Raw genomic sequence first — 23,854 nt, 5'->3', positions numbered from 1 at the left:
AGGGGAGTGGAAAAGAACCCACAAAACAAACTTACTCTAGCTGAGGTTGGTAGCAAAAAGTACGCGTTCGTTTGTCATAGGTGAAGTGTTGTGGCGCTGGCCTGGCTATCTTTGCAGCCGGTCTTTCCAGATGTTTTGTGGCTTCCCTCAGGCAAGATGCCCAATTCGTGATCCCTGAAAAAAAAGAGCAAAATGGAGTCTAATTGAGTTTTTAACATACTTTTTTCAAGTATTTGGCTCAAGTATTTCTAGTCCGCTGCACATCAGTGTTTTTAATGATCGGTATCTTTCATGTGATTTCTAAGTTAGTCATTATACGGATGACAATATCATAATATAAAGCCGTGTTTACTTAATTCAATTATATAAATGAAAAATTTCAAAACAATCATTATTAATTTATCTGATGTTTTATCTTTCGTTTAATTTAAGTGCCAATAAAATCATAAGTTTCATAATTGTCGGTATAAAATCAGTTCTAGAAGAAAGTTATTTTAGCACTTATAAGCTTCTTGTAAAAGTTTAAACTAAAACTATTATTATGTCGAAGACATAACGAAAAATCTATATAAGAAATATATGCTTGCAAAGCGCATTCAGTTAAGACAGCAGATCAGTTTTTATTTAAAGTATCTCATTAATTTTTACTCAGTCTGATTGCAGATATTTCGTTGTTTGCTTGGCGCAATTTTTTCTTTTGATAAGTCTTGACGCGATTTGAAATTTTTTCTTGGTGCCCGAGGTACTCTTAACTTTTTAGTTTTTTTTTTAATTCTGAGTGAAATCGAAGTTTTGTTACCAGACAATTTTTCAACAGTTATTCCAGCCTTCGCAACAATTGGGTGTTTGAAAATATGACTCCCCACCAAAATCAATCCCAAATGGGTAATTGAAAAAGTCTTTCCAATCACTTAAGTGAAAAAAAGTTATTTCTTTCGAAGCTTTCTGTTAACTTTTATCAATTGGCAGTTGTTTCCGTTGATAATTTCAAACTCAGCCCATTGACAAGCATGTGAGGCCAAAACAGGACATAAATAAGTCTTACTCAAAAACTCTACTCTTTTCCTCATCTAAAAAGTTGAGACCTCTTTCGGTCCCAGATATGAAATATAATGGTTTCACAAAAAACAAGCTTTTTCTTTTTATCAACCTAATAAAGGTGATCAGTAGCGGGCGGATTTAGGGGGGGCGGACACCCCTTCCCCTCAAGAATTTAACACCGATGCAACCCAAAGGGTCTACCTTTGGTTTTTTTTCCATTTTTAGTAGAGGTGTGAAAGTACTAGAGGTGTGAAAATTTTTAGGTGTGAAAGTTAGTCCAATTTTGAGACCTCAAATCAGATTCTTTTTAGACTCGAGGCAGGTACCTTGCTGGAACCTTACGATCAGAGTTTATAATTGTACTGATGAGCATGAAGCATGTTCTAACTGCTACAAAAACCACCAGTGTTACTCTCCAAGTCCCAGCTTTGGAACTTCCCCAAGCTGTTGAACACATAGAGAACTTGTGTCTTCTCTTCCAGCAGTGGCGGGTCGGTGAAGGCAGTGGTTGCTATCAAAGGATCCATGCTGACGCTGTCAAAATTAGTGATGTCCAACAAGAGGGTCGGAGAGGACGGCCTCCTGCAGCGACATCAGCCTACGATAATTTCCGTCAGACTGTATACCTGCCTTTTATCGACTTCGTGCTGTTAGACATGCTGGAAAGGTCTTGGCACCTGCCGTGTCTTGCTCCAAAATGTGCAAGCTATTTCCTCGGTGGATTTCGGACAAAGATACATTAAAGAAGATTTTGATGACTTGGTCGATCTGTATCAGAACGTACTGCCGGATGGCGACTTTGGGAAAAAGTTCCAAGTATGTAGGAATATGCGGCGCTTCCCCCCTTACAGCGAAATACCGGAAATTTTCACTGATGTCCTAAAAATCTGTCATATGCCAACAATGCCAGTTGTGTACGCCCTGCTCCAAATTGGAGCAGCCCTTCCAGTAACAGTTTGCACTGCCGAACGCTCTTTCTCCAGTATGAAACTGCTATAGAACTACCTTCGATCTAATATGGAAGAAGATCGGAAATCGAGCTTAGCTTTAATATATATCCAAAGAAGTAGAAATAAAGCTTCATGATGTCATAGACAGATTTGCCGCAAAAAATCGCAGACTCAATTTTGTAAAAACTTGTTTAAATTTTGTCGACTTTTGAATTCAATTTTTGCTACTGTTTTTCCTAAAATCCCCCCTCGGAAAAATCATAGATCAGCGCTTGAATGTGACCCTGTTTTTCGCATCATATACAGCTAGAAACTGTTTTTCAAGGGGCTTTTTTGCCCATTCTGGTAGAATTGTTTTCGGCTTCAATCAGGGGGGTTTAAACAACTGCATTGTTGATGAAGCTTATGCATTTTGGACCAACTGCATTGTGGATGCAATTAGTCCACTTTGGGAATAGATGAATTATTTTAAAACAACCTTGTTTCAGTAAATCGTAGAATTTGAAACAAAGAGTTATTTTGTTGCATGGGACAATGTACATGGTAGATTCATGACTAAAGACTAAAGAGTCTTCAGTAACAAGTTTATTTTAAATTTAAAAAGGAAGTAATTTAGCTTTTTCGGCCATCCGGGAATGCAGCCTCATTGGTACGCTTCTAGAACCTGGGTATCATTTTTGTGAACCTATGGGGGAATGATAATTTCTATTGTAGCCAATTGGGGATAATTAACGCCCTCTATAACGAGCTTTTATAGATTGAATCTGGCTCTGTAATTTTTCTAACTCAAAGTGAGGCTGCCAGTGGCGTGCGCAGAATTTTTTTGAGGGAAGGTGGTTTTTCGAAAAACTTTGAAAATTTTGCCGATGTTTTTTTTAGATCGAACAATTTCATTTTCCGAGCTCTCCGAAAATACTATACGAACCCTATTTTGTCAAAATTTTTCTGCGCCGCAAAATTTTGTCAAAAAAAGGAGAAATTTAGAAAAAAGCGTTTTTAGGCACTTCTTGAAACATTTTGAAAAATTGCGTTTTTTCGGCTCGCACTTACCGATTATTGGAGAATACTGATTAATGGAGAATAGTTCGAGAGAAACGAAACGAAACAACGGCTCTGTGGCTAGAACAACAACAGCAACCTTTTTACTAACATTGGCTTATCACAAGTCCTCAATCGTTTCTTAGCACGCAAACCCAGCCACTTCCCATCGCACACTACGATCACACTGTCATCCGCTAGAGGGAAAACTCACCATACGACACATATATCACCAAAAAACTCATGGAAACTAATTATCTTTTCGATTTCTGATTAAAATTTATTTTGCTCATCTCAAAAAACGCGTCATTAACTGTTCACAGAAGTCATGTTAAATGCAAAAGTAACCCACACACATACCTATTATCGTTTCATGCAAACAACTTTCGTACATAACAGTTAGAACATGCAAGGTTTTCCTGATTCGGGCAATGAATTTTTCTTTATGCCCGGGTCATGTTCCACGACAAATTTTTCGACTTTGTTTCTTTCTCGACCAAAAACTTGTAGTGTGAACAAGGTTTTAAGTCGCAGACAGTTTTTGGAAAAAAATTTTTATCTCGGTCACGATGGTCAAAAATTCAACGAAACAAAAATGCTCAAAATGGGCTAATCTTGTCGGAAAACTCCTCAAGCCACTAAAATCTTGAGCAAATTTTGATTGGTATATCAACCCAGGTATTGTTTTTGGTCGCACCTGTCGCGGATACAATACCTCGGTGTTCAAAAACTGGAAATATTATATTTTGGTCGCGGCTGTGTGGAGGTATACAATTTCGGTTGCCGTGGTCTAGAAAAACCCAATTTTGGTCGCGACTGTCTGGAAATACCAAACTGCGGTCGCGATCATCTGATCAGAAAGCCACAAATTCGAATCAGGTGTTGAACTAACCCTTACTTGTAAATGAGTTTGCGGAAATTGATCTACGAGGTAACTACATGTTTTTTGTCCAGCCTCCGCAGCCACTACTCTAGACATACTAACATACACAATTTTTTATGTGTTACAATCCTATTTTTCTCATAACTTTGCTGTTACAACCACGAACTCCAAAGCCAACATGATTCTTATGTTGACGAACACAAACTAATTCCCACACTCTCTTGTTTTTGTTTTTACAATTTCAAAAACCCACTCCAGGTATCACTCTCTATATTAGAAGACGATGGTTTTTATTCACCAACTCACTAATGCTACACAACTAAACATTTTTACTAACACTAGCTTATCACAAGTCCTCAATCGTTTCATAGCACGCAAACCCAGCCACTTCTCATCGCACACTTCGATCACACTGTCATCGGCTACATGGAAGATTCACCATACGACACAGATATCACCAAAAAAAATTATGAAAACTAATTATCTTTTCGATTTGCCTAATAAAAAATAAACCATAAAATTGAGTATGCGCTAAAAACATCAAAGCAATTGAATCAGACTTTCGTCTCTTTGATAGTTTCTGATTAACATTTAATTTGCTCATCTCAAAAAAACGCGTCATTTATTGTTCACAGAAGTCAGGTTAAGTGCAAAAGTAACCCAAACACATACCTATTATCGTTTCATCCAAAAAACTTTTGTATAAAAAAATCTCACTGTCACGTAACCCACACCACTGTTATCTCACTATTGGAAAAAATTCATGGCACGAAATTAAATAATCTAATCCAGGATACTCACCACGATTTTAATGTTACTACAGAAGAACCCAAGATCATCAAGGCATTGGAGCTTCTTTGGCCACTACTACGCATTAGAACACAATCACCAATCATAGAAACAAACTTTTCCAATGGAGTATTCTCTGACCCCAATTTTACATATGAATGAACATTCATTAACCATTTTAATAAAAGAATATTGACAACCATCTTTCTTTTAGAATTCATCAATAGTTTTTAAGATCGAAAAAAAACGAAAAAAAAAACGAATCTAAAGTTTTTCAATTAATAATGCTACCCGATTTCAGTGTTTTCTAAAGGTGAAAAAAACTATAAAAACGTCGTAAAATATTAGTTTTAATGCAAAGAAATTGTCATACAAGGTAATAAACTGATAAATGAGTAACAAAGTAATGATAAAAATAACATTCTTATGCGTGCGCAATATTGTAAGCTCTCTAACTCGCCCCTTGGTATCGCCAACATTTCGTAAATTCTCTTTGAGAGTCTTGAAAATTTCGCATGACAATTGAGGTAAAAAAAAATGGATTTCAGTGAATAAATGTACTATTAACAAGCACAGGAAAGTCCAACTAAACCCAAACCAGATTAAAATTGGATGAAAAATTCTTTTAAAACACAAATTAACTTTTTATTAAGACCACATGAATTTACTTAAAGACACAATCACAAAAATAAAAGAGAAAACGCCTGACACAAAAGAAAGAAAAAGTTATAATCAAGAAAAGACTCTACTCAAAGAGACACTCACAGGTATACTCCCAATAGCATCGTCCACCTGTCATCCTGAACAAGAACGTCCTGAGCATGCTCTGCATTGCTAGAAAACAGGCTGAGACTCAACTCACACACTTTTTCTTACTAAGAGTGGCTCTAGATTGATAATTTCTTCAAAATAACCGACCTAATTAGAAAGCTTTGGCGAGAATAACCAATAAAATCTTAACTAAAACTGAATGACTACAAATCCAGATATATAAAAAAATCCATAAAGCAAGAGAAACGAGAAGCAAAAGAGAGAAGAAATCTCGACGACATTTCGACTATTGAATGGCAAATCTTGCTTGCCGCAGTCACAACCCTCACAGGATATAAAGTTTATAGCCGAAATCGCAGCAAAAGCATCCATTGGAAAAGAACAATGGTGAACTCGATGTTTAAACTCAAACATACTTATCCATGTCACTTGGCACTTCACTCAGATAAGTCAACCATTTGTCTCTTTGTCTTTTTTTGGATTCCCAATAATCTCTTAATCCCAATCAGTCTTATCACATGTATTTCGCTGACACAAACAATCTTTACTCTGCTCAGAGAATCTAGAAGACCAACCAATCATCCTTTATTAGAAAAACTCTGATTCAAAAAACGTCCTAAGCAACAGATGGATGGAACGTGTTCAAAGATAGTATTGAAAATATTTATTAGATACCTCGATATTTATCACTGTAAAATATTCAAAACTAACCAATCATGATCCATTACTAAAACTTACGATAAGTTGTACAGCTGAAACCATTCTTAGTTTGAGCCAGAAAAATTAATGCATGTTAGACATCCGTTGCCTCTTTCCCTCCTCTAACCTCGCAAGAATACCAGTGTATACTAGATCTATTGAGACAAGGAGATATAAGACTAACAATAAGATTGGTATTAGGTTAAGAAGTCGCACGAACCTATCCGGTCAAAAATAAGATAGCGTGACGAGCAGACGGTGTACCTTATCCGAAGTTACTTTTTGAGAAGACCACCCCGGATAAGCTCATAATTTAGGAGAAGCTAACCTGAACAGAAGCGAGTGTCGGTGCCGTTTGTATCATAACAGACGGAGTCAGAAGTTTCCTCCCGTGGTTCAGCAGAAACCGAAGTGCAACGCTCGTAAAGCACGTCATTCGAGCTGGCCCGAAGCAAAAACTGGGCGAAAAGGAAGATAAAAGAAATGAAATAGGTTCGAAGCATGATTTTTGGCTTTTGCTTTACAAACTGTAACAATTTTTGTTGACGGTTACCGTATATGATTTAAACGAAGCCGAGATTTTGTATTAACGAAAGTATTGTTTTTAAAAACTTGTAGTTAAACAACCACGCTTTGGAGAAAAATAGCTTGTTTGAAAAATAAAACGTTACGAAAAAAAAACATATTTTTCTACTGATATAGTATATTTAAAGCTGCAGTTAAAAATGACGATGATGCGTTTGAATCATCTCATTGAAAATTTCTGTGTTCACATTCAGTTGAGTATCTTACACAGCAAAAAAAAAACGATATATTTGTAATGTTCAAGTTATATGCGTCTAGACTCTTCGTTGATGCTTTGTTTCAATCTCAGCCAACATTTTGAACAAATATGGCTTTTTTCATACTCTTCGAAAAAACTCTTTGAAATCATCGGGGTAGAAATCAAATATTACAAACATGACAGAATCTAGAACAAATTTCTAGCTATTTTTTCCATTTATTACACCATTGGAAAAGTTTTACCCAAAACTTAGGAGATATTGAAGACTTTACTTAGTTACCAAAGTTTCAAAATTTAATTCTTCAATTTGTTCAGCAGTAATCAAAAAATCATACTTGAGTTAATAATAAAAGTTGTCCGCTCATGTTCTTAAGTCCATTCTCAAGACAAAAGGATTGCCAGGTCGAAATAAACCACCTTTTTTTGCTCCGATATTTTAAAAAATGCGCAAAATTGTCATTTGAACTGATCGCTTTTATTAAGTCAATTTATGGCGATCGAAATTGTATATTTTACCAAAAAAAATTATAGCTCATTGAATATACTGACTCTTTGAGTTCAAATTTTGAAATAAATAAATGAATTACCAGCAAAAATATTTTGTAGAACTCAGACGTTTTGAAAATTGCCAATTTGGCTGAACTCTGGATTTTGAGGAAAACTTGAGAAAAATTATTAGGTACGTAATTTTTATTTTTAATAAAATTGTATTTTATTAAAAATACAATTCGATGTCGATTAAAGGGCAGTCGAAAAACCAAAAATTTATTTGATATACGAGCAGTACTGATTTTATTAGACTGATTTGTCCTGGTTTAATTCCAATGAATGATTCGAAATGCATCGGTTTTTCGAAAAAAAAAATTGAAGAGAATCACTTTATCCATTTTTGAATATGCCTAAAAATACAAGCAAAACAATTTTACTCCTCGTTTGAATCTCATTGTCTAATTTCAGACAAAAATTGAAACATTAAAATTGAAACAAGACTGCTCGTATCAGGGCAAAGCCCTGAATGTTCCGACTGTGTTTTAAGGTTTATGGAGCAGCAGTAATAACATAAAAAATTTAATGAAATAAAATAAAATGAAAATTTTTTTTCTCCAAAATTTGAAATTTTTTATGGAAATCATCCCCCCACACGCCATGTAAAGAGCAAAAAATTTAGATTTCGTTCCTTGTAACAAATCAATTATGGCAAATAAGCTTCGTTCAACCAATTTGGAACGATTTATAAGACGGATTAAACCTCTGCTTACGCGTTAATAGCGCGAATTATATCGCGCGTTAAATGTCCCATATTGGTCAAAATGGCCGAAATGGCAATCTTTAAACCCTCATAACTTTATGAAAAATGATCACAGGTGAAATATCTTTTCAAATTTAAGTTCAGGACAACAATTGCTTTCGAATGATATACAAAAATTCCGTCAAAAATGGCTAGTTAAAAAGTCGAAATTTGTCTGAAGAAAAAAAACCCACCCCGAGCACAAAAAATTGTTCCGACTTTGTTGTATCGAAAGTCGGAACAACAACAAGTTTGTCTCAGAATGAAGCCGTTGCGGTTTTTTTAAAGATTGCTATGTGTATTATTGTTTTTCACTATTCTTTTTTGTTTGTTTTTAAGTAGATGTTTCTTTGAAACTTTGCGCACAACTCAACGTAGATTCAAAAGTGACTCGGAAATCTGTTCTCAAAATAAGCCAACAAATACTCAATCCCGGATTACATAGCCATAGAAAAACGTTAAATTTTCTGCTAGTCTTTAAACTTTAAAGTCTTTTGAAAACGCGAACTGAACACGTGCTAGATATCTTTCCAGGAAACCCAAGAAGTCAGTAATTTTCAATTACAAATATATGGTTCTTGCTTTAGACGCCAGAAAATCAATTTTATGATCCAACTAAAAAACAATTTTTCATGATAAAATGATAGATAGTTTTTTGGGTATAACGTAGACCAGACTCAATTTTCAACACAAAAGAACCAAAGATTCGTAAGATCGTAAGAAAAGCCTGAAAGAGACAAAAAAGGTCGCACGCTTTTGAGCACAGTTTTTTGAAGTAGTAGCAAACTATCGACATTTGAAAAACTACATTTTATCCTAGAGCTATGCAAAGTTCAAATTGTATTTATCATGGCCAATCTACTCATGCAGCTTCTCTGCAAAAGTCTTCTCAGTTTTCTTTTTGTTTTTCTTATTAAAAACCTTTGGTTAGTTTTGAACTGAGGCAGGTTCTAAAGTTTTTCAATTTTCAAAACATAGCCAAGAAACCATGAAAATATAGGCCTGATTTTTCGCAAAATTTTTCAAAAGCCAGCCTCGGACTCTCGGAAATTGGACTCTCAACGAGCTCCAAGAAATCAATACCTGCAAGACTTGATTTGTTTTTCACCAATTTATTTGTTATTTTTTTGCAAGAAAATAAAAAATGCAAGCTTTTATTAAAACAAAAACTTTTGTACAACTGAAAAACTTTGTTCTAACAGTTCTTCAGATTTTCGCAAAATCGAAAGGACTGAGCTCGTTGAAAACCCTGAAGAATACACAATTCGCCGAAGAATATACAATATACTGTCGATAACAACATGTTCACTCTTACAGTGGCTAAAGAGATTCCAAATTTCTAAAACTTTTGCAAAAGAAATGAACTGTTTGTAAAAAAAGAGCCTTACTTTTCTATCTAATCCAAAATAAGTATACATAATGTTTACACAATTTCTCGAAACTGTTTATCCAGTTTTTTGACAACTATGCTCTATAATTTGTTTTATTTTGACTTTTTAAATTTCAGTATCGAATAATTTTCTATTGAATAAAACCTAATTTGTAAAAATGTGCATTTTACTTTCAATTTTGCTCGATTTATTTCACTTATCACAGTGGTTTTATGTGGGAGACGCCCCCTTAGAGATCCGACCTCTCTCTGCCCGGAGGGTCTCCCCTTGTTGCTTTTGTATAACATCAAATTTTAGCTGGCCGAATAAGATATTTTCTAGGGAGCTTTTGTGTCAATTTATAGTAATTTTCAATGGGATCTCACTGGAAAAAAATGATTTATCAGTCGAAACCTTCCAAAAAATGCCTATAAATTTTTTTTTCGTTTTTTTTTGAAAAAGTCATCATTTTTTGAAAACGCGGCCTAGAGATGTGCTCGATAAATTTCCAGGAAACCCAAGAAGTTGGTAGTTTTTCATTACAAATAAATGGTTCTTACTTTAGACGCCAGAAAATCAATTTTACGATCTAACAAAAATTTTCAAAAAACAATTTTTCATGATGAAATGATATATAGTTTTTTTGGCTCTTTTCCAATTCCCCCCTTTCAAATTCAATACTGAAAAATCTATTTAACATTGTCCTAATGCAATGAAATTTGGCGTGGTGAACAAATCGACAATTCTGAACAGATTAGTTCTTCATACTTTACAGCGTAACGTCACGCAGATAGCCTTAATAACACCAAAAAACAAACATAAAACTCGGTATTTTGAAAGGGGGACTGGGAAAGAGCTGTTTTTTTGTGTATAAACGTAGACCAGACTCAATTTTTTTACACAAAAGAACAAAACCAAAAAATCAAACTGACTGTTTCGTGTTGGGCCAAAGATTGTTTTTGAATTTTTCAAATGGTAAGATATGCCTGAAGGAGATGAAAAAGGTCGCACGCTTTGTTTTTTGAAGACGAAGCTAACTATCGACATTTGGAAGACTACATTTTATTCTAAAGCTATGCAAAAAACAAATTATTTTATTTATCATGGCAAACGTACAAATGCAGCTTATCTGCAAAATTCTTCTCAGTTTTCTTTTTGCTTTTCTTATTAAAAAACCCTTGGTTAGTTTTAAACTTAGGCACATTCTAAAGTTTTTCTATTTTCAAAATTTGGCCAAGAAACCATGAAAATCTAGGCCTGATTTTTCGCAAGATTTTTAAAATCCAGCCTCGGACTCTCAGACTGGTCCAAGAAATCAATCCCTGCAAGACTTGATTTGTTTTTCCTAGTTTATTTGTTAATTTTTCTGCAAGAAATTATAAAATGCAAGCTTTTATTATAATGAAAACTTTTATACAATTGAAAAATTTTATTCTAACGGATCTTGAGATTTTCGCAAAATCGAAAGGACTGAGCTCGTTGAAAACCCTGACAAATATACAATTCGCCCAAATATTATATACGGTCGATAACAACATGTTGACTCCTACGGTGGCTAAAGAGATTCCAATTTTCTAAAACTTTTTGCAAAAGAATTGAAATGTTTGTAAAAAAATGCCCTACTTTTCTATCTAATCCAAAATAAGTGTACAAAATATTTACACAATTTCGCAAAACCGTTTATTAAGTTTTTTGACAACTATGCTCTAAAATTTGTTTTATTTTGGCTTTTTAAATTTCAGTATTGAATAATTTTCTGTTGAATAAAACCTAATTTGTAAAAATGTGCAATATTTTACTTTCAATTTTGCTTGATTTGTTTCACTTATCACAGTGGTTGATTTATGTGGGAGACGCCCCCTTAGAGATCCGACCTCTCTCTGCCCGGAGGGTCTCCCCTTGTTGCTTTTGTATAACATCAATTTTTAACTGGCCGAATGAAATATTTCCTAGGGAGCTTTTGTGTCAATTTATAGTAATTTTGAATGGGATCTCACTGGAAAAAAATGATTTATCAGTCGAAACCTTCCAAAAAATGCCTATAAATTTTTTTTTCGTTTTTTTTTTTGAAAAAGTCATCATTTTTTGAAAACGCGGCCTAGAGATGTGCTCGATAATTTTCCAGGAAACCCAGGAAGTTGGTAATTTTTCATTACAAATAAATGGTTCCTACTTTAGACGCCAGAAAATCAATTTTACGATCTAACAAAAATTTTCAAAAAACAATTTTTCATGAATCAATTTTTAGCTGGCCGAATAAAATATTTCCTAGGGAGCTTTTGTGTCAATTTATAGTAATTTTGAATGGGATCTCACTGGAAAAAAATGATTTATTAGTCGAAACCTTCCAAAAATGCCTATAAATTTTTTTTTCGTTTTTTTTTTGAAAAAGTCATCATTTTTTGAAAACGCGGCCTAGAGATAAATTTCCAGGAAACCCAAGAAGTTGGTAGTTTTTCATTACAAATAAATGGTTCTTACTTTAGACGCCAGAAAATCAATTTTACGATCTAACAAAAATTTTCAAAAAACAATTTTTCATGATGAAATGATATATAGTTTTTTTGGCTCTTTTCCAATTCCCCCCTTTCAAATTCAATACTGAAAAATCTATTTAACATTGTCCTAATGCAATGAAATTTGGCGTGGTGAACAAATCGACAATTCTGAACAGATTAGTTCTCCATACTTTACAGCGTAACGTCACGCAGATAGCCTTAATGACACGAAAAACAAACATAAAACTCGGTATTTTGAAAGGGGGACTGGGAAAGAGCTGTTTTTTTTGTGTATAAACGTAGACCAGACTCAATTTTTTTACACAAAAGAACAAAAGAACCAAAAAATCAAACTGACTGTTTCGTGTTGGGCCAAAGATTGTTTTTGAATTTTTCAAATGGTAAGATATGCCTGAAGGAGATGAAAAAGGTCGCACGCTTTGTTTTTTGAAGACGAAGCTAACTATCGACATTTGGAAGACTACATTTTATTCTAAAGCTATGCAAAAAACAAATTATTTTAGTCATCGTGGCAAACGCACAAATGCAGCTTATCTGCAAAAATCTTCTCAGTTTTCTTTTTGCTTTTCTTATTAAAAAACCCTTGGTTAGTTTTAAACTTAGGCACATTCTAAAGTTTTTCTATTTTCAAAATTTGGCCAAGAAACCATGAAAATCTCGGCCTGATTTTTCGCAAGATTTTTAAAATCCAGCCTCGGACTCTCAGACTGGTCCAAGAAATCAATCCCTGCAAGACTTGATTTGTTTTTCCTAGTTTATTTGTTAATTTTTCTGCAAGAAATTATAAAATGCAAGCTTTTATTATAATGAAAACTTTTATACAATTGAAAAACTTTATTCTAACGGATCTTGAGATTTTCGCAAAATCGAAAGGACTGAGCTCGTTGAAAACCCTGACAAATATACAATTCGCCCAAAATATTATATACGGTCGATAACAACATGTTGACTCCTACGGTGGCTAAAGAGATTCCAATTTTCTAAGACTTTTGCAAAAGAATTGAAATATTTGTAAAAAAATGCCCTTACTTTTCTATCTAATCCAAAATAAGTGTACAAAATATTTACACAATTTCGCAAAACCGTTTATTAAGTTTTTTGACAACTATGCTCTAAAATTTGTTTTATTTTGGCTTTTTAAATTTCAGTATTGAATAATTTTCTGTTGAATAAAACCTAATTTGTAAAAATGTGCAATATTTTACTTTCAATTTTGCTTGATTTGTTTCACTTATCACAGTGGTTGATTTATGTGGGAGACGCCCCCTTAGAGATCCGACCTCTCTCTACCCGGAGGGTCTCCCCTTGTTGCTTTTGTATAACATCAATTTTTAACTGGCCGAATAAAATATTTCCTAGGGAGCTTTTGTGTCAATTTATAGTAATTTTGAATGGGATCTCACTGGAAAAAAATAATTTATCAGTCGAAACCTTCCAAAAAATGCCTATAAATTTTTTTTTCGTTTTTTTTTTTTGAAAAAGTCATCATTTTTTGAAAACGCGGCCTAGAGATGTGCTCGATAATTTTCCAGGAAACCCAGGAAGTTGGTAATTTTTCATTACAAATAAATGGTTCCTACTTTAGACGCCAGAAAATCAATTTTACGATCTAACAAAAATTTTCAAAAAACAATTTTTCATGAATCAATTTTTAGCTGGCCGAATAAAATATTTCCTAGGGAGCTTTTGTGTCAATTTATAGTAATTTTGAATGGGATCTCACTGGAAAAAAATGATTTATCAGTCGAAACCTTCCAAAAATGCCTATAAGATTTTTTTAGTTTTTTTTTTTGAAAAAGTCATCATTTTTTGAAAACGCGGCCTAGAGATGTGCTCGATAAATTTCCAGGAAACACAAGAATTTGGTAGTTTTTCATTACAAATAAATGGTTCTTACTTTAGACGCCAGAAAATCAATTTTACGATCTAACAAAAATTTTCAAAAAACAATTTTTCATGATGAAATGATATATAGTTTTTTTGGCTCTTTTCCAATTCCCCCCTTTCAAATTCAATACTGAAAAATCTATTTAACATTGTCCTAATGCAATGAAATTTGGCGTGGTGAACAAATCGACAATTCTGAACAGATTAGTTCTTCATACTTTACAGCGTAACGTCACGCAGATAGCCTTAATGACACGAAAAACAAACATAAAACTCGGTATTTTGAAAGGGGGACTGGGAAAGAGCTGTTTTTTTTTTGTGTATAAACGTAGACCAGACTCAATTTTTTTACACAAAAGAACAAAAGAACCAAAAAATCAAACTGACTGTTTCGTGTTGGGCCAAAGATTGTTTTTGAATTTTTCAAATGGTAAGATATGCCTGAAGGAGATGAAAAAGGTCGCACGCTTTGTTTTTTGAAGACGAAGCTAACTATCGACATTTGGAAGACTACATTTTATTCTAAAGCTATGCAAAAAACAAATTATTTTAGTCATCGTGGCAAACGCACAAATGCAGCTTATCTGCAAAAATCTTCTCAGTTTTATTTTTGCTTTTCTTATTAAAAAACCCTTGGTTAGTTTTAAACTTAGGCACATTCTAAAGTTTTTCTATTTTCAAAATTTGGCCAAGAAACCATTAAAATCTCGGCCTGATTTTTCGCAAGATTTTTAAAATCCAGCCTCGGACTCTCAGACTGGTCCAAGAAATCAATCCCTGCAAGACTTGATTTGTTTTTCCTAGTTTATTTGTTAATTTTTCTGCAAGAAATTATAAAATGCAAGCTTTTATTATAATGAAAAGTTTTATACAATTGAAAAACTTTATTCTAACGGATCTTGAGATTTTCGCAAAATCGAAAGGAATGAGCTCGTTGAAAACCCTGACAAATATACAATTCGCCCAAAATATTATATACGGTCGATAACAACATGTTGACTCCTACGGTGGCTAAAGAGATTCCAATTTTCTAAAACTTTTGCAAAAGAATTGAAATATTTGTAAAAAAATGCCCTTACTTTTCTATCTAATCCAAAATAAGTGTACAAAATATTTACACAATTTCGCAAAACCGTTTATTAAGTTTTTTGACAACTATGCTCTAAAATTTGTTTTATTTTGGCTTTTTAAATTTCAGTATTGAATAATTTTCTGTTGAATAAAACCTAATTTGTAAAAATGTGCAATATTTTACTTTCAATTTTGCTTGATTTGTTTCACTTATCACAGTGGTTGATTTATGTGGGGGACGCCCCCTTAGAGATCCGACCCCTCACTGTCCGAAGGGTCTCCCCTTGTTGCTTTTGTATAATATCAATTTGTAGCTGCCCGAATAAAATATTTCGTAGGGAGCCTTTGTGTCAATTTATAGTAATTTTGAAGGGGATCTCGCTTGAAAAAAAATTATTTATTAGTCGAAACGTTCCGAAAATGCTTATAATTTTTTTTTTCGTTTTTTTATTGAAAAATTCATCATTTTTTTAACAAGTGATTCCTGTTTCATAGACCTTAAAAGACACTCATTTTGCCCGCAGCTCAAAATATCTTCTCAAAATAGACTCCTAGTGTTCTGGGAAACTCGAAAAACTAATTTGGTCGCCATAAAAGATCTACATTTTTTGAAAATCCGGTCATTCTTGAGTAAATCTTAGATCCGCGCAGGTCCCATCATTCTCCTGCAGGTGCAATTCGTATCTGCTGATTTTTTCCATGCTGCTGTTTTCTAGCTTCGCAATTCAAAGTGCAAACGAAGCGAATGAAAGATTAAATTAAATTAAAAATGCAGTTTATAAAATGCAAGCATTACATTTTTATTCGTTAATTTTCTTTGCAAGATTATAAAGTAAAGATTTACAATTTGACCAGTTTGGGACAATTAACGCGCCATATATTTCGCGCTATTAACGCGTAAGTAGAGATTTAACGCGTAAGTCAAAATTGGTTGAAACAGGCTATTTGTCATAATTTCTACGTTACTAGGAGCGACTTCCATCACTTGGTACTTTATATGGCGGGTGGGGGGATGATTTAGGAAAAACCCAAAAGTTCGTAATTTTTTTTTTTGAAAAAATCGTCATTTTTTTAAAAAGCGATTAATGTTTCATAGACCTTAAAAGACGCGCAAATGAGTGATAAACATTAGAAGTTGAGTTAATTTTAAGATTGATGCAGATTTTTTTTCGTCAACTACTGATCAAATTCCTCCTTCAGCCTCGATCTTAATTAGTTTCGAAAACAAAAAAAATAAGACAATTTTTTCTCAACAACGAGACAATTTTTTCTTGATTTTAGAGCCGAATCACAATTATTAGGGCTTTAATATGACACCACACGTGACCCTTTTTTTGCGATAGCATAGTATTTCCCAAGAGATGTTGTCGCAATAAAAAACTCGAAATAAATCAGCATTTTTTTTCAGGTAAATATTATACCATATGTTTGCTCAATTAAACTCACTAAATAATTTTTATAAATAGGGCTGCTCGTATCAAGAAAAAAACTTAATGTGTACAAGACGAAATTCTTATTTTAAACAAAATTTTTGTAATCCCCTATCCGACGCCAATAATAGTACAATATGAGTATTAGCGCCTTATAAGGACTAAATTGTTTGTCTAACTTCAATTCAGAACTTTTTCGTACCAAAAAACTGCAGCTTACGCTTTAATAGCGCAAAAAACCTCATTTACTATCCCAAATTGACTAAACTGTAGCTTTACTATCCCAATTTGACTATATTGTAGCTTTTAGTAGCTTTAATTAGCTTCATAAATTTACAAAAACTGCTTGCAAATATTTTTTGTAAGCTGAAGACAATTGGTTTTCTAATATTTATCATCATACCTAGTGAATCATTTCGAGTATAAGGAGACAATGAAAAAGAAAAAGCGTTTGCTGAGCTACCTCGCTATTTTTGTTTCCTTCCAACATGAAGATCTCTTTGGAGTGATTGATAATAGGCTCTCGTTAATAATTAAGAAAAAAACTGAGGAAAAACGCAGGTGAGAATAAAAGCAAAGATGAGCTAATTAGCAAATGATAGCGAAAGTTAGCGAATGGGTGCTGACGGTTTTCGATCTTATGTTCTAGAGCCAGTTAGGCACATGTATTTGCTACTCTATCACAAAATGCATACTGCAACAAGGATAGCCGGTTACTGAGCAAGTAGCACAGAATGTTCCGACCACAGTATGTCCAAAAAAATGTTTTCTCAAATTGGCGTCGTTTTTTTTCGGCATGTTGTGATAAAAAAATCTGAACGAAATAGTAGAACTTAGGCATATTTGAGAGTCATACTAAAATAGGTCAACTGGAAAACAGTATTTGATGAAAAATGACTTAAAAAAACAAATTAAAAATTTGAAAAAAAATATCAAAAAATGTTTCAATTTTTTTTGCGGACATTTTTTGAATTTTCAAGTTTTTGAGTCCCAAAAGTGCGCTGAAATACTCCAACAACTAATTTCACTTTTGTAAAAATAAGTTTCCCCGGCTTAAAATAAGCTTAAATAAGGTATTGCAATCACTAACTACCTAACTAATTAACTCGAAATGAGACAAAATCAAAAATTTCCAACCGGTTTTTCTCAACACTGTGAAAAAAAATAGAAATTTTTCAATGTCGTTTGAATCAAGACTGAAACGGCTTTATTATGATATATCACTCAACCCTGTTAGATGATTCTTTGTGGTAGCTAATTTTGCGAGGAAAACAAAAAGTTTTAAAAAAAGCTGAAACACCTGAAAATAAAGTTCCTCCCTAGTTTCAATGGTTGGAACAAAAACTGACAGAATCATTTGTCAATTCGATTAAAAGAATCACTCAGATATTTAACGATGAACAAAAGCAGCGGATTAAGAATTGCAATAACTGTGTGATAGTTATAAAATATCAATCAAACATGTTTCGAATCAGGGGCGAAACTAGGATTTTCTTGAGGAGAGAGGGAGGGGGGATGGGGAGATATTGAAAAAATTTTTGTCAAAAACAGTGAATTAAAAACAATCATAAAATAAACAAAATTACGCAAATTGAGTCTTCGATTTTTTGCGGCAAATCTGTCAGTCACATCCTCGAGCGTCTAACTGGAGCATAGGTAACTTTTTAGTAATTTCAAGCGCTAACAACAATCTGGAGCAAAGCAAAAGTTATTAGCATTGTCGCTTTGTGACACACTCTGAAGGCACTTGTGAAAACTTTTGGCATCTCGGTGTACAAGAGGAAGCTCCACATGTGTTCCAAGCTTCAAGCTTAATAGAGAACTCATTATTTGAAAGTACGCCATCGTATAACTTGACCAGGTCATCAAAATCTTCCCTCTTTGCATCCTTCTCAATTATTCAACCGGGCAGCAGTTTGCACACACGGACACAAGAAGAAGCTGCTCAAATGAAGCGTTCTTTGAGGTCCATTAAGACAAATTCAAGAAAGAGCAGTTAAACGGTCTGTCTGAAAGTGTCAAAAGCCGATAAAGCTATTGGGAGGTCTGCCTTATCGGCTTTTAACCGAATTTTTAGGTTTTACAGAAGAAAAGACGCAAGAGGATAAAGAACACTCCGCTCGACAAGTCAAGTGCAATAACCCAGCCTTGACGATTTCTTATTGGAGGACTTTGAGCTCAGCAATAAAATGCATCCAGTGTTTCAATCATTTGCTGCATTTATTCACCCGAGGAGGGTGGTTGGTTTGATGAGAAAGAAACGCAACTCCATTTTCAGATTAGCTTGTTCTATTTCAGAGGCAAAGCGTATACATGGTAAAACAACGCCGCAATCTAAAAGGTCCATGAGACTAATAAAAAGCAGTTTTGGGGATTGCCAGGACTCAACTTCAGGACTCAACTTCAGGAATCAGTTCCCGGTGAAAATTAGGATGTGCTGTCTAAACGCAATAATCCATGGAATTTGTATACAAAACTAGCCCTATTGCGACACATATCGTCCGTTATTACTCATAACTATATTAAACTGTTCTCAATGACGGTTATTTTCACTGACAATTTAGTACAATTCGCTTTTCAGGATTTTAGGAGCACCGAAATTGAACGCTCGCTGAAGGCTTTACAGCCTGTTATAAAGCGGCACACGACAGTTTTTTAAATTTTTATCTTACAAACCAATTGTCAAAGGATTCATCTATGCTATTTTAGTTAGAAGAAAAAAACTATCAAAAATTAATGATAGAAAATTTCAAGACTAAGAACTACCAAATACTATAGATTAATTGAAAACTTGTCTCTATTTAAAACCAACGCCAAAATAGCCCTGTAAACACATCAAAAACTATAAAGTAATTACCTTTCATATCTTGAATATACTCGCAAACTTTGCTTTTTCAAATTTGATTCAATTTTCTAAATCGACGGATCCAATTTTGCAATTGCGTTATACAGTATTTTCACTGTAATCATAATTTTTTTTGTTTGCTGCAGTTACTCAAACTTTACTGGATAATTTTTCTATACAGTTTTCCACACTAAAAGACTTTTTCAATATTGATTTGGAGCTGAAACCATTTACGAAAGCATTTGTGTGTTCAGATCTTAAACTTTTTCTAATAATTTTATTAACTCGTGATTTTGCAGCTCTAAAAAAGCAAGTCTTTTATCTTTTGTAACTGTTCTTATTTCTGGCAAGTGTCTGGATCTGTTGACAAAGCGCAACAAGATGTTTGTTGTCTCTGCAACTGCAACAGAATAGTTTTTTTCCAGTTTCATAGATAAGGTTTGCATATTGGTACAGCTGCTGAAGAAAGTTTCGAAGGTTTTAATCGTTAGTTTTTGACTCTGATGTTTCCTTGTGGAGTAAAAAATTAAGATAAACTTATTTGATTTCTTCCGGCTTTTTGTCAGTATTAACACCTACATATTTAACCGTGGTGATTTAAGTGATGTCCATCCTAATATATGGTAGGAAAGCCTAATTTTCTAATGGTTATCATGGAATGAGTTTTTCAAAGTGTTCAATGTCATTTTGTTGGCGTTCATAAATTTTTTAATTTCAACAAGTTCCTCTTTTGAAAAAGTTTTTATGTTTTTGTTTCCAGCCAAAATTTCATCATTTGCAAGTAAAATCAGGCTAGTATTCTTAACTGTGTCTATTAAACTGCTAATATAATGTGAAAAATTTTAGGCCCTAATACAGAACCACTCCGAACTTCAAAAATTTCATTATTGGAATATCGACAGTCGAAGACTTAACATTTTTTTTCGATCAGATAGAGACAGATAAAGTTTAAACAAATCTTGAACTTAACCTCGCATGATGTAATCGTAACGTTACTATAAAAGATTGACCGTATCGAACGCTTTTAATTAATCCTATACAGTGCAAGGCATCGGCTCTTCACTATTTTTGCAATCTGACAGGCTTTCAAAAAACTCATTTGTTACGACAGTAAACCTTCTATATTGATTTCCAAACTGCTTAAATTTGATGACTGATTTCTTGTGGAACTAAGTCAAAATTTTTTGAATAGTTTTCCACAAACTGTGCTCAGATTAGAATGAATCGGAAAAGGACGTTAATTGGAACAAATTGTTCTACTGCTTCCTTTCTAAAAAAAATAACTTCGGCAAACTTGAGCGGAAATGTTGAAATTGACCAAACTTCGTTATAGAAGTCACATAAAGGTTGACCTACTACCGGATGACAGTTTTGGTTAAATAATTTGTAATGCCATATTTTTTTTGTTTTTTCTTAGCCATATATCGACTTTCATCAAAACGTATTTTTCTCTAAGTGCATTTACTACCATTGAAGGTTCTAGGCAAGTTACTTTCAAAAAAACTAGGTAATTCTTGTAAACCTGCCGCATCAGATGGACCACTCGAAACAAAAATTTCTTTGAGATCATTAGCTGCTTTTTTTTCGCGTTTTTTTTGCATTGACCGGATTGACAGTTTTGATCAAATATTTTGTAATGCCATATTTATCTTAGCTTGTTAGCTTTGTTAGCCATGATTTGATTTATTCTTGTTTTTTTTTGTAAGTGCATTTACTACCATTGAAGATTCCCAGTTTGAATTGGCTTTTTCCGATTTGATTTTTTCTCGGGCAGAATTTTATCCAAGGTGATGTTTTTAAGATCGTTCAACCAAATTCTGTTATCATCCACAGTTAAACTTTAAGCAAGTTTGTTTGCTTCAGTTATCAACTCGTGCAGTTCGTATTTCAACTGTTTTGTGGTTATTTGAAAATCCTGCTGTTTCTTTTTCTTACCAATGCTGTTCTATGTTTTAATTTTCCGGTGGTGTTTTTCTCTTACTAAAACACCAAGATAATCAGTAAGATTGATTTGAATAACCTCAACGTTGCAACCGAATAAGCAAGAATTCAACCAACTGTGATTTTTGTGTTTCCATCTTCTAGATTGAATCAGTCGAAACTGGTTTACGATTTTATATACAGCAGTTTTAACTGTTCGATCAGTTATTTCTTTTGCGCTATGCTAGCGTTGTTATCATTATTAAAGTCAACGCACAGTAAGTGTTTTTGAAATTAGTTGCTTCAATTTCAAACAGATGAGCAACCAGAATGTCAATAAACTCCGCATTCGTGGTTGCAACATGCTGGTTTTAAATATTGATTTTTGTTTGAATATTTATTTTGCGTTCTTAGTATTTGGATTTTCGCAGTTGAAAGTCTTGTCATCAATAAATTTAATCTTTCATTTAATTTGCTTCACCTCTCCACTGTTTCTACTTTTGTTGCAGTTTGCAATGTTTAACAATATTTCTGATGAAAAAAAAACATTTGAAAGGTTGTTAAACCAGTTTTCTGTTGAAGTTTGCTTTAAACTTTCTTGATTCAACCCTAAAAAAATTATTCTTGCCTCCTAAAGCAGAAATATATTGCTTCATTGAATTCAGAGGAACAAAAAAGATCAGAGTTATGGAAGCGTAAAAATCGAAAACGCTGAGTTTTCGAAATTATAACTCTGATTATCCCTCATAGAACCATATTCCCATTTTAACAGGTTTTAGAAACACATATTTGATAAGCTCACAATCTAGCCTAATTTCATTCTCAATTGAGTTGTAGATTTTCAGGACACTAATTTTGAAAAAAAAACGAAAAAAATTTAAAAAATCAACTTCGTAAATCCATGTGAGGTTTTTAAAAGCATAGGAACAAAAAGTGGTAAACATTTTAGGAGACCATTAAAATTTTTACTGTTCTTTTGTTTTTTTCCCGAATTTCGACGAAAAAAGTGGAATATATATATATATATATATATATATATATATATATATATATATATATATATGCTAAGATGATTTTTTCTTAAGACCAATATCCAAAAGAACATCTTTTCTCGGGGATCGATACCTGGATCTTTGCGTGTCCCTCTGAGTGCGCACACCACTACCTTAACCTGCCTGTAGTGCTCACACTGCAACTGCTCATTTTATCGTTAAAATTGTGGTGCGAATTGCTTATGCGCGGCGAGTTAATCCGCACTGCTAAATCATTTCAAACTGAATTGAGGCAATAAGCTTATTAGCTCTATTAATTTTATAAATGACTCAAACTCTATAATTTAAAATTTAATCTTGTCAGTCAAAATATATTGTTTTGTTAGTATTTGTTATACCAAAAACTAGTCGAGACCCGTTAAAGGGCAGTCGGAACGTACCAGCAATGATTTTCTATTTGTGTATAGTAGTCTTTGTTTCTTATTTGTGTATAGTAGTCTTTGTTTCAGTTTTTGCAATAAAAGGGTTAACAATACAGTTTTCATACTTTTACCATGATGACCTTCCAAGAAATGTTTCGTTACAGACATCGATAAAAAGAGGAGACAAACACGAAGACAATAAGACTGCTCGTATCAGGGCGAAGCCCTGAATGTTCCGAGTGCCTTTTAAGGTTTATGGAGCAGTAATAACAATAAAAAAATTAAATGAAATAAAATAAAATGAAATTTTTTTTCCAAAATTTGAATTTTTTTTAAAGAAAATCATCACCCCACACGCCATATAAAGTACAAAAGGATAGACTTCGTTCCTTTTAGCAAACCAATTATGGCAAATAAGCTTCGCTCAACCAATTTGGAACGATTTCTAAGACGGATTAAATCTCCGCTTACGCGTTAATAGCTCGAATTATATCGCGCGTTAATTGTCCCAAATTGGTCAAAATGGCCAAAATGGCAATCTTTAAACCCTCAAAATTTTACAAAAAATGATCACAGGTGAAATATCTTTTCAAATTTAAGCTCATGACAACAATACTTTTTGAATGATATTAAAAAATTCCGTTAAAATTGGCTAGTTAAAAAGTCGAAATTTGTCTGAAGGAAAAAAAACCCACCCTGAGCACAAATATTCCGTTACTTTCGTATCGAAAGTCGCAAAAATAAAGGAAGCTTATCATATTCTTCTCAAAATACAATGAAACACAACGAATTTAAAACATTTTGCAAAAATTTTGAATTCAAATTTTGCAATTGCATTTTTATGAAAAACTAACACTAGTAATACATATCAAACGATTGCATCGTATAAAACAAAATCATCCAGAGCACATTTGAATGATGTCAGAGTCATATCGAAGCTGATTTTGGCATACGCCGCAACTTGTTTGCGGCTTAGCTGTTCGTGCAACGACAAGGTCATCTTTTATAAAGGTCACAATATCTTTCACTCGCTTCTATTATAAACATAATTGAGGACTGATACAATCAGACTTAGATCAACCTGAAAATATCAATTCATTGAGCAATGGAAAACACTGACGATGAACTCAAATGTTCATCTAATTCTGTCTATAC

General features: G+C 33.5%; 1 protein-coding gene across 1 annotated transcript in view; it reads right to left on the bottom strand.

Annotated features, from left to right (window-relative positions):
- Positions 1 to 6,808, bottom strand: part of LOC134857316 (uncharacterized) — a 10,010-nt gene extending 3,202 nt beyond the window's left edge. The window contains exons 1-2 of the mRNA XM_063873708.1: positions 6,500 to 6,808; positions 36 to 174 (exon numbers count right to left, since the gene is read on the bottom strand). Of these exons, the coding sequence (XP_063729778.1) occupies positions 36 to 174; positions 6,500 to 6,674 (314 nt within the window). The 5' untranslated portion in view covers positions 6,675 to 6,808. The remainder of the gene's footprint in view (positions 1 to 35; positions 175 to 6,499) is intronic.
- Positions 6,809 to 23,854: the final 17,046 nt, after the last annotated feature.

Source organism: Symsagittifera roscoffensis, chromosome 1 (genome assembly GCF_963678635.1).
Source record: "Symsagittifera roscoffensis chromosome 1, txSymRosc1.1, whole genome shotgun sequence".
NCBI lineage: Eukaryota > Metazoa > Xenacoelomorpha > Acoela > Convolutidae > Symsagittifera > Symsagittifera roscoffensis.
Note: the sequence above shows the minus strand (reverse complement) of the source record. Positions and strands in the feature narration are given on the sequence as shown.